This window comes from Salvelinus fontinalis, chromosome 35 (genome assembly GCF_029448725.1).
Source record: "Salvelinus fontinalis isolate EN_2023a chromosome 35, ASM2944872v1, whole genome shotgun sequence".
NCBI lineage: Eukaryota > Metazoa > Chordata > Actinopteri > Salmoniformes > Salmonidae > Salvelinus > Salvelinus fontinalis.
The window spans coordinates 9,442,150-9,455,323 of NC_074699.1; the positions used below are offsets into that span (position 1 = coordinate 9,442,150).

The 13,174-nt window shown below is 48.1% G+C and overlaps 1 protein-coding gene across 3 annotated transcripts in view; it reads right to left on the reverse strand.

Annotated features, from left to right (window-relative positions):
• The window catches only part of LOC129834311 (MAM domain-containing glycosylphosphatidylinositol anchor protein 1), a 427,292-nt gene that overhangs the window by 176,570 nt on the left and 237,548 nt on the right, over positions 1 to 13,174 (reverse strand). For all 3 annotated transcript variants that reach the window (XM_055899179.1, XM_055899178.1, XM_055899180.1), the window contains exon 5: positions 10,273 to 10,469. In XM_055899179.1, coding sequence (XP_055755154.1) covers positions 10,273 to 10,469 — 197 coding nt within the window. The remainder of the gene's footprint in view (positions 1 to 10,272; positions 10,470 to 13,174) is intronic.

Consider the following 13,174-nt stretch of genomic DNA (forward strand, 5'->3'; position numbering starts at 1 on the left):
ACGGCCAAAGGGGGAGGTGTTGCAATCTACTGCAGAGATAGCCTGCAGAGTTCTGTCCTACTATCCAGGTCTGTACCCAAACAATTTGAACTTCTACTTTTAAAAATCCACCTCTCTAAAAACCTGCTGGAGGTCATTTTGCAGGGCTCTGGCAGTGCTCCTCCTTGTACAAAGGCGGTGGTAGCGGTCCTGCTGCTGGGTTGTTGCCCTCCTACGGCCTCCTCCACGTCTCCTGATGTACTGGCCTGTCTCCTGGTAGCGCCTCCATACTCTGGACTCTACGCTGACAGACACAGCAAACCGTCTTGCCACAGCTTGCATTGATGTGCCATCCTGGATGAGCTACACTACCTGAGCCACTTGTGTGGGTTGTAGACTCCGTCTCATGCTACCACTAGAGTGAGAGCACCGCATTCAAAAGTGACCAAAACATCAGCCAGGAAGCATAGGAACTGAGAAGTGGTCTGTGGTCACCACCTGCAGAACCACTCCTTTATTGGGGGTGTCTTGCTAATTGCCTATAATTTCCACCTTTTGTCTATTCCATTTGCACAACAGCATGTGAAATTTATTGTCAATCAGTGTTGCTTCCTAAGTGGACAGTTTGATTTCACAGAAGTGTGATTGACTTGGAGTTACATTGTGTTGTTTAAGTGTTCCCTTTATTATTTTGAGCAGTGTACATACACACGCACACACACACACACACATACTATATATATTTGTATTTATTATGGATCCCCATTAGCTGCTGCCAAGACAGTATCTACTCTTCCTGGGGTCCAGCAAAATTAAGGTAGTTATACAATTTTAAAAACATTACAATACATTCATTAAATAATTCACAACCCACAAAGTGTGTGCCCTCAGGCCCATACTCCACTACCACATATCTACAACACAAAATCCATATGTACGGATGTGTAAATGTTATCATGTGTGTGTGTGCATGTGTCTGTGCCTATGTTTGTGTTGCTTCACAGTCCCCGCTGTTCCAAAAGGTTTATTTTGATCTGTTCTTTTAAATCTGATTCTACTGTTTGCGTCAGTTACCTGATGTGGAATAGAGTTCCATGTAGTCATGGCTTTATGCTGTACTGTGCGCCCCCCCCCAGTCTGTTCTGGACTTGGGGACTGTGAAGAGACCTCTGGTGGCATGCCGTGTGGGGTATGCATGGATGCCTGTGCTGTGAGCTAGTCGTTTAAACAGACAGCTTGGTGCATTCAACATGTCATCACCTCTTACAAATACAAGTAGTGATAAAGTCAATCTCTCCTCTACTTTGAGCCAGGAAAAATGGACATGCTGTAAGAGCTGTCGCTTTCCTCATCCTCGGAAGAGGTGAGGAGAGAAGGATCTTCAGACCAATATGCGGAGTCAGGGAAATATGCCATCCTTTTTATTTAATACGAAAACTGATGACACGAAAACAAACACTTTAACAAACTACAAAATAAGAAAACGACGTACACGCAACCTGAACATAAACTTACATGGACAAACGTAAACTCACGAACAGGAACGGACATCGAAACATACGAACAGCCAAACAGCTCCAAAAGTGAAATACATCGAACACAACGAAGACATCACAGGAGACAATCACCCACAAACACAGTGATAATGCCCTACCTAAATATGACTCTTGATTAGAGGAAAATGCAAACCACCTGCCTCTAATCAAGAGCCATACCAGGCAAACCGAAACCAACATAGAAACAGGTAACATAGACTGCCCACCCAAAACACATGCCCTGACCAAAAACACATAAAAACTAACATAAATAGGTCAGGACTGTTACAGTACCCCCCCCCCCAAGGTGCGAACGCCGGGCGCACCAGCACAAAGTCCAGGGGAGGGTCCGGGTGGGCAGTTGACCACGGTGGTGGTTCCGGTTCCGGACGCTGTCCCCATACCACCATAGTCACTCCCCTCTTCTGTCTACCCCTACCACTGACCACCCAAACATTACCTTCCCCTAAATAATCAGCTAGCACCGGAACAAGGGGCAGCACCGGGACAAGGGGTAGCACCGGGACAAGGGGCAGCACAAAAACAAGGGGCAGCACCAGGATAAGGACCATCACTGGAATAAGGGGCAGCACCGGGACAAGGGGCAGCACCGGGACAAGGGGCAGCACCGGGACAAGGGGCAGCACCGGGACAAGGGGCAGCACCGGGACAAGGGGCAGCACCGGGACAAGGGGCAGATCCCGGCTGAAGGACTCTGGCAGGTCCTGTTTGGACGGCTCTGGCAGGTCCATGCTGGCTGACGGCTCTCGACGCTCATGGCAGACTGACGGCTCTCTACGCTCATGGCAGGCTGACGGCTCTCGACGCTCATGGCAGGCTGACGGCTCTCGACGCTCATGGCAGGCTGACGGCTCTCGACGCTCATGGCAGGCTGACGGCTCTCGACGCTCATGGCAGGCTGACGGCTCTCGACGCTCATGGCAGGCTGACGGCTCACGACGCTCATGGCGCTCTGACGGCTCTGGCTGCTCATGGCTCTCTGACGGCTCTGGCTGCTCATGGCTCACTGACGGCTCTGGCTGCTCATGGCTCACTGACGGCTCTGGCTGCTCATGGCTCTTTGACGGCTCTGGCTGCTCATGGCTCACTGACGGCTCTGGCTGCTCATGGCTCACTGACGGCTCTGGCTGCTCATGGCTCACTGACGGCTCTGGCTGCTCATGGCTCGCTGGCGGCTCTGGCAGATCCTGTCTGATTGGCGGCTCTGGCAGATCCTGTCTGGTTGGCGGCTCTGGCAGATCCTGTCTGGTTGGCGGCTCTGGCAGATCCTGTCTGGTTGGCGGCTCTGGCAGATCCTGTCTGGTTGGCGGCTCTGGCAGATCCTGTCTGGCGGGCGGCTCTAGCGGCTCCTGTCTGGCTGACGGCTCTAGCGGCTCCTGTCTGGCGGATGGCTCTGTAGGCTCATGGCAGACGGGCGGCTTTGCAGGCTCATGGCAGACGGGCGGCTTTGCAGGCTCCTGGCAGACGGATGACTCAGATGGCGCTGGGGAGACGGATGGCTCAGATGGCGCTGGGGAGACGGATGGCTCAGATGGCGCTGGGGAGACGGATGGCTCAGATGGCGCTGGGGAGACGGATGGCTCAGATGGCGCTGGGGAGACGGATGGCTCTGGCCGGATATGGCGCACTGTAGACCTGGTGCGTGGTGCCGGAACTGGAGGCACCGTGCTAATGATAAGCACCTTCCTACTAGTGCGGGGAGCAGAGACAGGGCACACTGAACTCTCAAAGCGTACTCTATACCTGGTGCGTGGTACCGGCACTGGTGGCACCTGGCTGAGGGCACGCACCTCAGGACTAGTACGGGGAGAAGTGACAGTGTGTACAGGACTTGGGAGACGCACAGGTGGCTTAGTGCGTGGGGCCGGAACTGGAGGCACCGAACTGGATACACGCACTATAGGGAGAGTGCGTGGAGGAGGAACAGGGCTCTGGAAATGCACTGGTAGCCTAGTGCGTAATATAGGCACTGTAGGTACTAGGCTGGGGCGGGGAGGTGGCGCCGGAAATACCGGACCGTGCAGGCGTACTGGCTCTCTTGAGCATTGAGCCTGCCCAACCTTACCTGGTTGAATGCTCCCGGTCGCCCTGCCAGTGCGGCGAGGTGGAATAGCCCGCACTGGGCTATGCAGGCGAACCGGGGAAACCATGCGTAAGGCAGGTGCCATGTATGCCGGCCCGAGGAGACGCACTGGAGACCAGACGCGTTGAGCCGGCCTCATGACACCTGGCTCAATGCCCAATCTAGCCCTACCAGTACGGGGAGGTGGAATAACCCGCACTGGGCTATGCACACGTACAGGAGACACCGTGCGCTCTACTGCGTAACACGGTGTCTGCCCGTACTCCCGCTCTCCACGGTTAGCCTGGGAAGTGGGCGCAGGTCTCCTACCTGCCCTTGGCCCACAACCCCTTAGCCCCCCCCCAAGAAATTTTTGGGAGTTACTCACGGGCTTTTCGGGCTTCCGTGCAAGACGTGTCCCCTCATAATTCCGGTTACGAGCTTGAATCTCCGGCTTCCATCCACGTCTCCTAGCTGCCTCCTCATACCAGCGCTCCTGGGCTGTGACTGCCTCACTCTTCTCACGAGAGCAGCGATTTCCTCCAGTTTGCGCCCAGGGTCCTCTACCAGACAGGATCTCCTCCCAAGTCCAAAAGTCCTTGTTGCTCAGTCGAGCATTTTTCCCATACCGCTTGGTCTCTGTATTTTGGTGGGTGATTCTGTAAGAGCTGTCGCTTTCCTCATCCTCGGAAGAGGTGAGGAGAGAAGGATCTTCAGACCAATATGCGGAGTCAGGGAAATATGCCATCCTTTTTATTTAATACGAAAACTGATGACACGAAAACAAACACTTTAACAAACTACAAAATAAGAAAACGACGTACACGCAACCTGAACATAAACTTACATGGACAAACGTAAACTCACGAACAGGAACGGACATCGAAACATACGAACAGCCAAACAGCTCCAAAAGTGAAATACATCGAACACAACGAAGACATCACAGGAGACAATCACCCACAAACACACAGTGATAATGCCCTACCTAAATATGACTCTTGATTAGAGGAAAATGCAAACCACCTGCCTCTAATCAAGAGCCATACCAGGCAAACCGAAACCAACATAGAAACAGGTAACATAGACTGCCCACCCAAAACACATGCCCTGACCAAAAACACATAAAAACTAACATAAATAGGTCAGGACTGTTACACATGCATATTATTAATGTTTGTCGCACCTGACCACACGACTGAACAGTAGTCCAGGTGCGACAAAACTAGAGCCTGTTGGAACCTGCCTTGTTGATAGTGCTGTTAAGAAGGTAGAGGAGCACTTTATTATGGACAGACTTCTCCCCATCTTAGCTACTGTTGTATCAATATGTTTTGACCATGACAGTGTACAATCCAGGGTAACTCCAGGCAGTTCAGTCATCTCAACGTGCGTGGTATGTGTGCATAGTGTGAAGTGTTCAAGGACGAACACATCACATGGATAAGGTCTGCGTTTGGTATACGACGCACGTTCTACTACGTTATCCTTGCTGCCTATACTTGTCTGTATGACGGTTCAAAGATATTCACTCCAATATCCTTGCTTTGTCCAACGTGATGTGATGAGTGAGCATGTGTATGTTTGGGATTAGGCCCATCATTGGGAGGCTGTCTCCCTGTGCTGTTCTATGGGTTGAGGTGAAGTGTGAACGTAAACACAATGAAGGGGCACCTGGCACTGGCAGAACGACTACGGCGCATTCCCAATAGGTTGACGGTTTTACCCAGTTATATGTGGTGTATAAGCTGTGTGTTTTCCTCACACATCCAATACCTGTGTGTAGAATGGCTCGTAGAAGCACACTGTTATGCTTGCTCTCTCTTTTGGGTTGTGGTCAGAGATATTTAAAGGACGAGATGGATATAACCCATTTTAGCACGGGCATTGCCATTGAAGACCTAAGACCGCCAGCATTTTAAAGTAGTCAACGGGGTGGGGATTCCTATCAGAGCACCGTCTTCTTCAAATTGTAAATTGGGTTGCCTATAGTTCGTAAATGGCTTTAAGCTATTTCACCGCCATCTAGTGGCCACAATAAATTAATGACAAGATTTGGTTCAGGATCCCAGTACTGCAGGAGGAGGTAAATAACCAATATTAGCTTTATGCTTTTTTCAAATACAAAATAAGAAAATTGACTACTTAAAACCTGTTATGGCTGCAGGGGGCGTATTGAGTAGCCAGATAAAATGTGCCCATTTCAAACGGCCTTGTACTCAATTCTTGCATGCCTATACATGGGCGTGATACGTAAGAGTCTACATACACTTCATACGCCTTCCCCTGGTTGTCAAGATGCGGTGAGAGAAGAAATTTCGTGTCTATCTTGGTCTGAGGTGGAATAAAAGGTCTTTGTTTGACGTGAGCGTCCATATCCTGTTTCTGGAGCGCGCGAAAGAGGACATGGATATGCCTTCTGTTTAGCTGTCGTTATGAACGACAAACATCTCCGTCTTAGATTTTATTTGATACATGTGACCATATCATCGTAATGTATGTTTTTTCAATATAGTTTAATCAGATTATTGAATTTTTTTTCGGGAGTTTTGCCGTGTTCTGTTCTCTAACTTTGTTGACGTTGGAGTGATCCGTGCCACTTGGCAAGTGCCCATGCTAAATGAAGAGGGATATTTGCCGTTCCAGATCAAAACAACGACTATTCTGGACAAAGGACACCTTGTCCAACATTCTGACTGAAGATCACCAAAAGTAAGAAACATTTTAAGATGCTATTTCTAATATCTGTCGTGCATGTGAACTGGTCGTGGGCGCCCAAGTGTTTCTGGCTATTGCGGCTACGCTAATATCACGCTACATTTTGTTTGCGCTGTAAAACATTTAATAAAATCGGAAATATTGTCTAGAATCACAAGATGCCTGTCTTTCAATTGCTGTACACTATGTATTTTTCAGAAATGTTTTATGATGAGTAATTAGGTATTTGACGTTGGTGTCTGTAAATATTATGGCTGCTTTCGGTGCAATTTCTGATTGTAGCTGAAATGTAAACTATGATTTATACCTGAAATATGCACATTTTTCCAAAAAAACATATGCTATACAATAAATATGTTATCAGACTGTCATCTTATGAGGTTGTTTCTTGGTTAGTGGCTATTTTTATCTTTATTTGGCCAAATTTGTGATAGCTACTGATGGAGTCAAAAACTGATGGAGTAAGAAAAGTGGTGTCTTTTGCTAACGTGGTTAGCTAATAGATTTACATATTGTGTCTTCCCTGTAAAACATTTTAAAAATCGGACATGTTGGCTTGATTCACAAGATGTGCACCTTTCATCTGGTGTCTTGGACTTGTTAATGTGTGAAAGTTAAATATTTAAAAAAATATATCTTTTGAATTTCGCACCCTGCTGTCACGCCCTGGCCTTATTATTCTTTGTTTTCTTTATTATTTTAGTTAGGTCAGGGTGTGACATGGGGAATGTTTATGTTTTTGTTGGTTTTGGGTGTTGTTTATGGTAAAGGGGTTGTGTATAGTATATGGGTTTGTGTGGAGTACATGTTTCTAGCGTTGTCTATGTATGTTTAGTTGTCTAGGAGAGTCTATGGTTACCTGAATGAGTTCCCAATTAGAGACAGCTGATTTCGGTTGTCTCTGATTGGGAGCCTTATTTAGGGTAGCCATAGGCTCTCATTGGTTGTGGGTAATTGTCTATGTAGAACGTTTGTAGCCTTTATGTATGTGCACAACGTTTGTAGCTTCACGGTCGTTTTGTTGTTTTGTTAAAGTGTTTTGTGTCGTGTTCATCTTCGTGTTGTTTAATAAAAGAAGATGGCTTATTTTCCAACTGCTGCATTTTGGTCCGTAAATCCTCCACACGATCGTGACAGAATTACCCACCTTAGGACCAAGCGGCATGACCAGCGGCAACAGGAGCAATACAAGGATTTATGGACATGGGAGGAAATTTTAGACCGGGAGGTACCAGGAGAATATAACCGCCCCAAAGCTGAGCTGGAGGCAGCGAAAGCAGAGAGGCGGCGATATGAGGAGCTAGCTCGGAGGCAGGAAAAGGAACCTACAAAGGATCTGGGTTACACTACGTGGGAGGAGATCGACAGGTGGGCGATCAACCCAGGGAGAGTGCCGGAGCCCGCCTGGGATTCTCTGGCGCAGTGCGAGGAGGGATACCGGCGAATGGAGGCAGCACGACGAAGCGGTAGGAAGCCTGTGGGAAAACCCAAAAAATTTCTTTGGGGGGGGCTTAAAGGGAGAGTGGCGAAGTCAGGTAGGAAACCTGCGCCTACTCCCTGTAATTACCGTGGAGAGCGAGAGTACGGGCAGACACCGTGTTACGCAGTAGAGCGCACGGTGTCTCCTGTACGTGTGCATAGCCCGGTGCGGGTTATTCCACCTCCCCGCACTGGCAGGGCTAGATTGAGTATTGAGCCGGATGTCATGAAGCCGGCCCTACATATCTGGCCACCAGTGCGTCTCCTCGGGCCGGTTTACATGGCACCAGCCTTACGCATGGTGTCCCCGGTTCGCCTACATAGCCCGGTGCGGGTTATTCCACCTCCCCGCACTGGTCGGGCAACGGGGAGCATTCAACCAGGTAAGGTTGGTCAGGCTCAATGCTCAAGGGAGCCAATACGCCTGCACGGTCCGGTATTTCCGGCGCCACCTCCCCGCCCCAGTTCAGTGCCACCAGTGCCTACACCACGTAACAGGCTTCCAGTGTGTCTCCAGAGTCCTGTTCCTCCTCCACGCACTCGTCCTATGGTGCGTGTCTCCAGCCCGGTATCACCAATTCCGGCACCACGCACTAAGCCTCTTGTGCGTCTCCAGAGTCCTGTGCATCCTGTTGCTGCTCCCCGCATTAGCCCTGAGATGCGTGTCCCCAGTCCGGTACCACCAGTTCCGGCCCCACGCACTAGGCCTAATGTGCGTCCCCAGGGTCCAGTATGCCCTGTTCCTGCTCCCCGCACTAGCCCTGAGATGCGTGTCCCCAGCCCGGTGCCACCAGTCCCGGCACCACGCACCAGGCCTACAGTGCGCCTCAGCCGGCAGGAGTCTGCCGTCTGCACAGCGATGACTGAACTGCTCGTCTCCCCAGCGCCATCTGAGCCATCCGTCTCCCCAGCGCCATCTGAGCCATCCGTCTGCAATGAGCCTGCAAAGCCGCCCGTCTGCCATGAGCCTGCAAAGCCGCCCGTCTGCCATGAGCCCACTGAGCCGTCCGCCAGACAGGAGCCGCTAGAGCCGCCAGCCAGACAGGAGCCGCTAGAGCGTCCGTCAGACAGGATCTGCCAGAGCCGCCAACCAGACAGGATCTGCCAGAGCCGCCAACCAGACAGGATCTGCCAGAGCCGCCAACCAGACAGGATCTGCCAGAGCCGCCAACCAGACAGGAGCAGCCAGATCAGTCAGCCAGCCATGAGCAGCCAGATCATTCAGCTAGCCATGAGCAGCCAGATCCGTCAGCCAGCCATGAGCAGCCAGATCCGTCAGCTAGCCATGAGCAGCCAGATCCGTCAGCTAGCCATGAGCAGCCAGATCCGTCAGCTAGCCATGAGCAGCCAGATCCGTCAGCTAGCCATGAGCAGCCAGATCCGTCAGCCAGCCATGGGCCATCCCTCAGTCCGGAGCTGCCATTCCTCAGTCCGGAGCTGCCCCTTACCCTGGTGCTGCCCCTTACCCTGGTACTGCCCCTGACCCTGGTACTGTCCCTGACCCTGGTACTGCCCCTGACCCTGGTACTGCCTCTTACCCTGGTACTGCCCCTTAGTCCGGAACTGCCCCTGAATGCAATGGGGTTAAGGTGGAGGGGGGTCGTTTGGAGGAAGCCTAGGAGGTGGTTAGGTACTGTGGTGACGTGGGGACTACGACCAGAGCCGGAGCCGCCACCGTGGAGGGGAGCCCACCCAGACCCTCCCCTAGACTGTGTATGGTGCGCCCGGAGTTCGCGCCTCAAGGGGGGGGTTATGTCACGCCCTGGCCTTATTATTCTTTGTTTTCTTTATTATTTTAGTTAGGTCAGGGTGTGACATGGGGAATGTTTATGTTTTTGTTGGTTTTGGGTGTTGTTTATGGTAAAGGGGTTGTGTATAGTATATGGGTTTGTGTGGAGTACATGTTTCTAGCGTTGTCTATGTATGTTTAGTTGTCTAGGAGAGTCTATGGTTACCTGAATGAGTTCCCAATTAGAGACAGCTGATTTCGGTTGTCTCTGATTGGGAGCCTTATTTAGGGTAGCCATAGGCTCTCATTGGTTGTGGGTAATTGTCTATGTAGAACGTTTGTAGCCTTTATGTATGTGCACAACGTTTGTAGCTTCACGGTCGTTTTGTTGTTTTGTTAAAGTGTTTTGTGTCGTGTTCATCTTCGTGTTGTTTAATAAAAGAAGATGGCTTATTTTCCAACTGCTGCATTTTGGTCCGTAAATCCTCCACACGATCGTGACACCTGCACTTGAGCTGGATGTTGTCATAAGTGTACCGGTGTCGGGCTGCAGCCCAAACAGGTTAAAAATGGATTGGTCACAGATGCCATAATGGCACAGGTACAAAGATGAGTCCGATATCTATTTCTATGGTTGTGGTTCATTTGTGTGTGCATGTTTATGTGTATGCCGTGAGCCTCTGTCTATACTGTTCTATGGGTTGTGGTGAATTTGGAGTGTGAACTTGTGTGCGGTCCTCTTACAGTACCTGTGTGTAGAGCGGTTCGTAGATGTCCACTCCGGTATCCTTGCTCTGCTCTATGGGCGTGTTGCCACGTTTCCAGATGAAGCGGGCTGGGGGGTTGGAGTTGACCGTACAGCGCAGGAACACCGTCTTCTCCTGGTAATAGCTCCCGCGCACATCACTGATGGTCTGGTGCACTGTCAGCACTGGTTTGTCGAGGTCTAGAGACACACACACACATACTTTGTCAATATCAAGAATATGTTTCTCCAAATACTATACAAAACTCCATCAAGGTTATGTAAAGACCTTCACAATGGTTACACTGTACCGTATACATTACTGAGACACTCCACAAATGAATCAGGAAAAAATCTACACTACAGGGTTACCTGCCTATATAGGTGCAGCAGGAAAATGTGTGTGTATGTGTGTTTCCGTGCATGACTCAGGTAATTTTGGTTACCTTCCTGTGTTATGTACTGTAGGAGCAGTCCTCTACAGATGCCAGATCTTAATTTGATCATCCTGTTGTTGCAGGATTTTTTCTGCACTGTAGGAAATGCAAGCTTGTAGTGTATTCAAAGTTTAGAAATTGGGGCAGCCCACCGAACACACAGGATCATTTTTGCTCAAGTCCCTGACATTGGTCAATGCTTTTCCTTGAGGCCCCCATTATTAGCCAGGTAATGATAATTTTGCACCCAAAAATCAGGCTAAAAATATGTCCGCCCGTTTACAAATGCTTCGAAATGCTTTTTTGTAATTTCCACCAAAAAATATCAGACTTGATTGTCCATAACAAAACGTTTATCAACCCCTACAAAAAATATTGCTACTGCCTTACTGTTATCCCGAAAATAAAACACACTGGTTTCAGACCACTATCCCAGGAAAGATTGTACAGTTAGATGGCTTCTCTTCTTCAAAAGATCGAAGAGTACAGTATACAATGCATTATCTCTCTTTCCTATCTCACACACACACACAGAATACATACATATGTATACTGAGATCATGTGACAGATCATGTGACACTTAGTTAGATAAAGTCCACCTGTGTGCAATCTATGTGATTTCTGAAGGTAATTGGTGGCACCAGATCTTATTTAGGGACTCCATAGCAACGGGGATGAATACATATGCACGTACCACTTTTCATTTTTTTTAAAAATTTTTATGTACATTACATGACATCCAAATAAAAATCTATTTAAATGACAGGTTGTAATGCAACAAAATAGGAAAAATGCAAATTAGGGATGAATACTTTTGCAATACACTGTACATGTGTAGCCCAGCTAGCAAGGACCTAGACATCTGACTACTGGTGGCTATGAGTCAACATACTATTGTAGGCACAACAGAATATCACAAACTCTCTTAAAATGTGTCTAACTGCCACTAATGTTACATTGTGAGGCTGCAGTCAAATGTCATATTATGCTGTCTAACGGGAAAGTTGGAGAGGGGGAGAGAGAGAGATTTTGACAAGCCTACTTAATTTTTCTTGTCTTTCTTCCTCTTTTTCCAATGTCTTCTCTCTTTCAATCTGTAATTTCGTACCTTTTTCTCTTATCTCCGTATATCTCCCTGTCAGTGTAATCTCCCTATTTCCCGTGTGTTTATAATTTCAACAGCTTTCACGTCCATGAAAGAGTCTTTCCTCTATATCCCTCCATCGCTCCCACTGCTATCGTATCTTAATTTGACCCAGTTTCTCACAGCAGGAAAATAATCCCGCAGCAACAGGGAATGTGAATTATTATGTTGATTATAATTAATGGACATTTTTTGAAGGGGTTTATAAATTTTTTGTGAGGGCAAATCAAGTCTGAAACTTTAACCTAAACTATTACAAACTTCAGAAGCCTTTTTACACCTTGAATACGATACAAACTGTGCAGGAAAAGTATTGCAACAACAGGATGATCAAATTAAGATATGATCTATATGGTGACATTGGGCTCATTTGATGAGGAAGTTAAAGGTTTGTGTGTGTGTGTGTGTATATATATATATATATATATATATATATATATATATATATATATATAGAATTTCCTCATAATCCTGGACTATCGGACCACCATTTTATTACGTTTGCAATCGCAACAAATAATCTGCTCAGACCCCAACCAAGGAGCATCAAAAGTCGTGCTATAAATTCTCAGACCACACAAAGATTCCTTGATGCCCTTCCAGACTCCTTCTGCCTACCCAAGGACATCAGAGGACAAAAATCAGTTAACCACCTAACTGAGGAACTCAATTTAACCTGTTGAAGATGGGGGCGCTGTTGTGACTATTTATGCTAATCGTGTAATTTTTGAAACGGCTTCCCACAAAATCCTTGATCGTATAATATGCATATTATTATTATTATTGGATAGAAAACAGTCTATAGTTTCTATAGGAGTTGAAATTTTGTCTCTAAGTGGAACAGAGCCCATTCTACAGCAATTTCCCTGACATGGAGTCAGATTTCAGAAATTTTGGCCCCTGATCTGGAGTCAGTTAAAAGGGCACTGTTATTGCTATGAGTATACGGACACTGCTTACGTCTTCCCCTGGATGCCTTTACGTGATGACGATTTGAATGGGGTCGATTGCGCGTTCACAGGCACTACAAATTAAAAAACCCTGAGGCTAGTCACTCTTTTGGAGCTGCGTCATGCGCCTAGAGGACACCGACCCGCACCTGTTCCAAGCATTAGTGGAGGGAGTAATATTACTCGGGTCATGTTTCTACTCGTTATGGGAGTTAAAAACATCATAAGGTAGTTAATTTAAAGCGTTTTATAGCAATTTATATCCGTTTAGTGCGATTTTGGGAAATTTATTTCTGAAACGCTGTGAATTGCTGGGCACGCTTCCAGTTCATCCCGAACGCAGTTGGCATTTCCACATGGCAAGAGGACAGCTT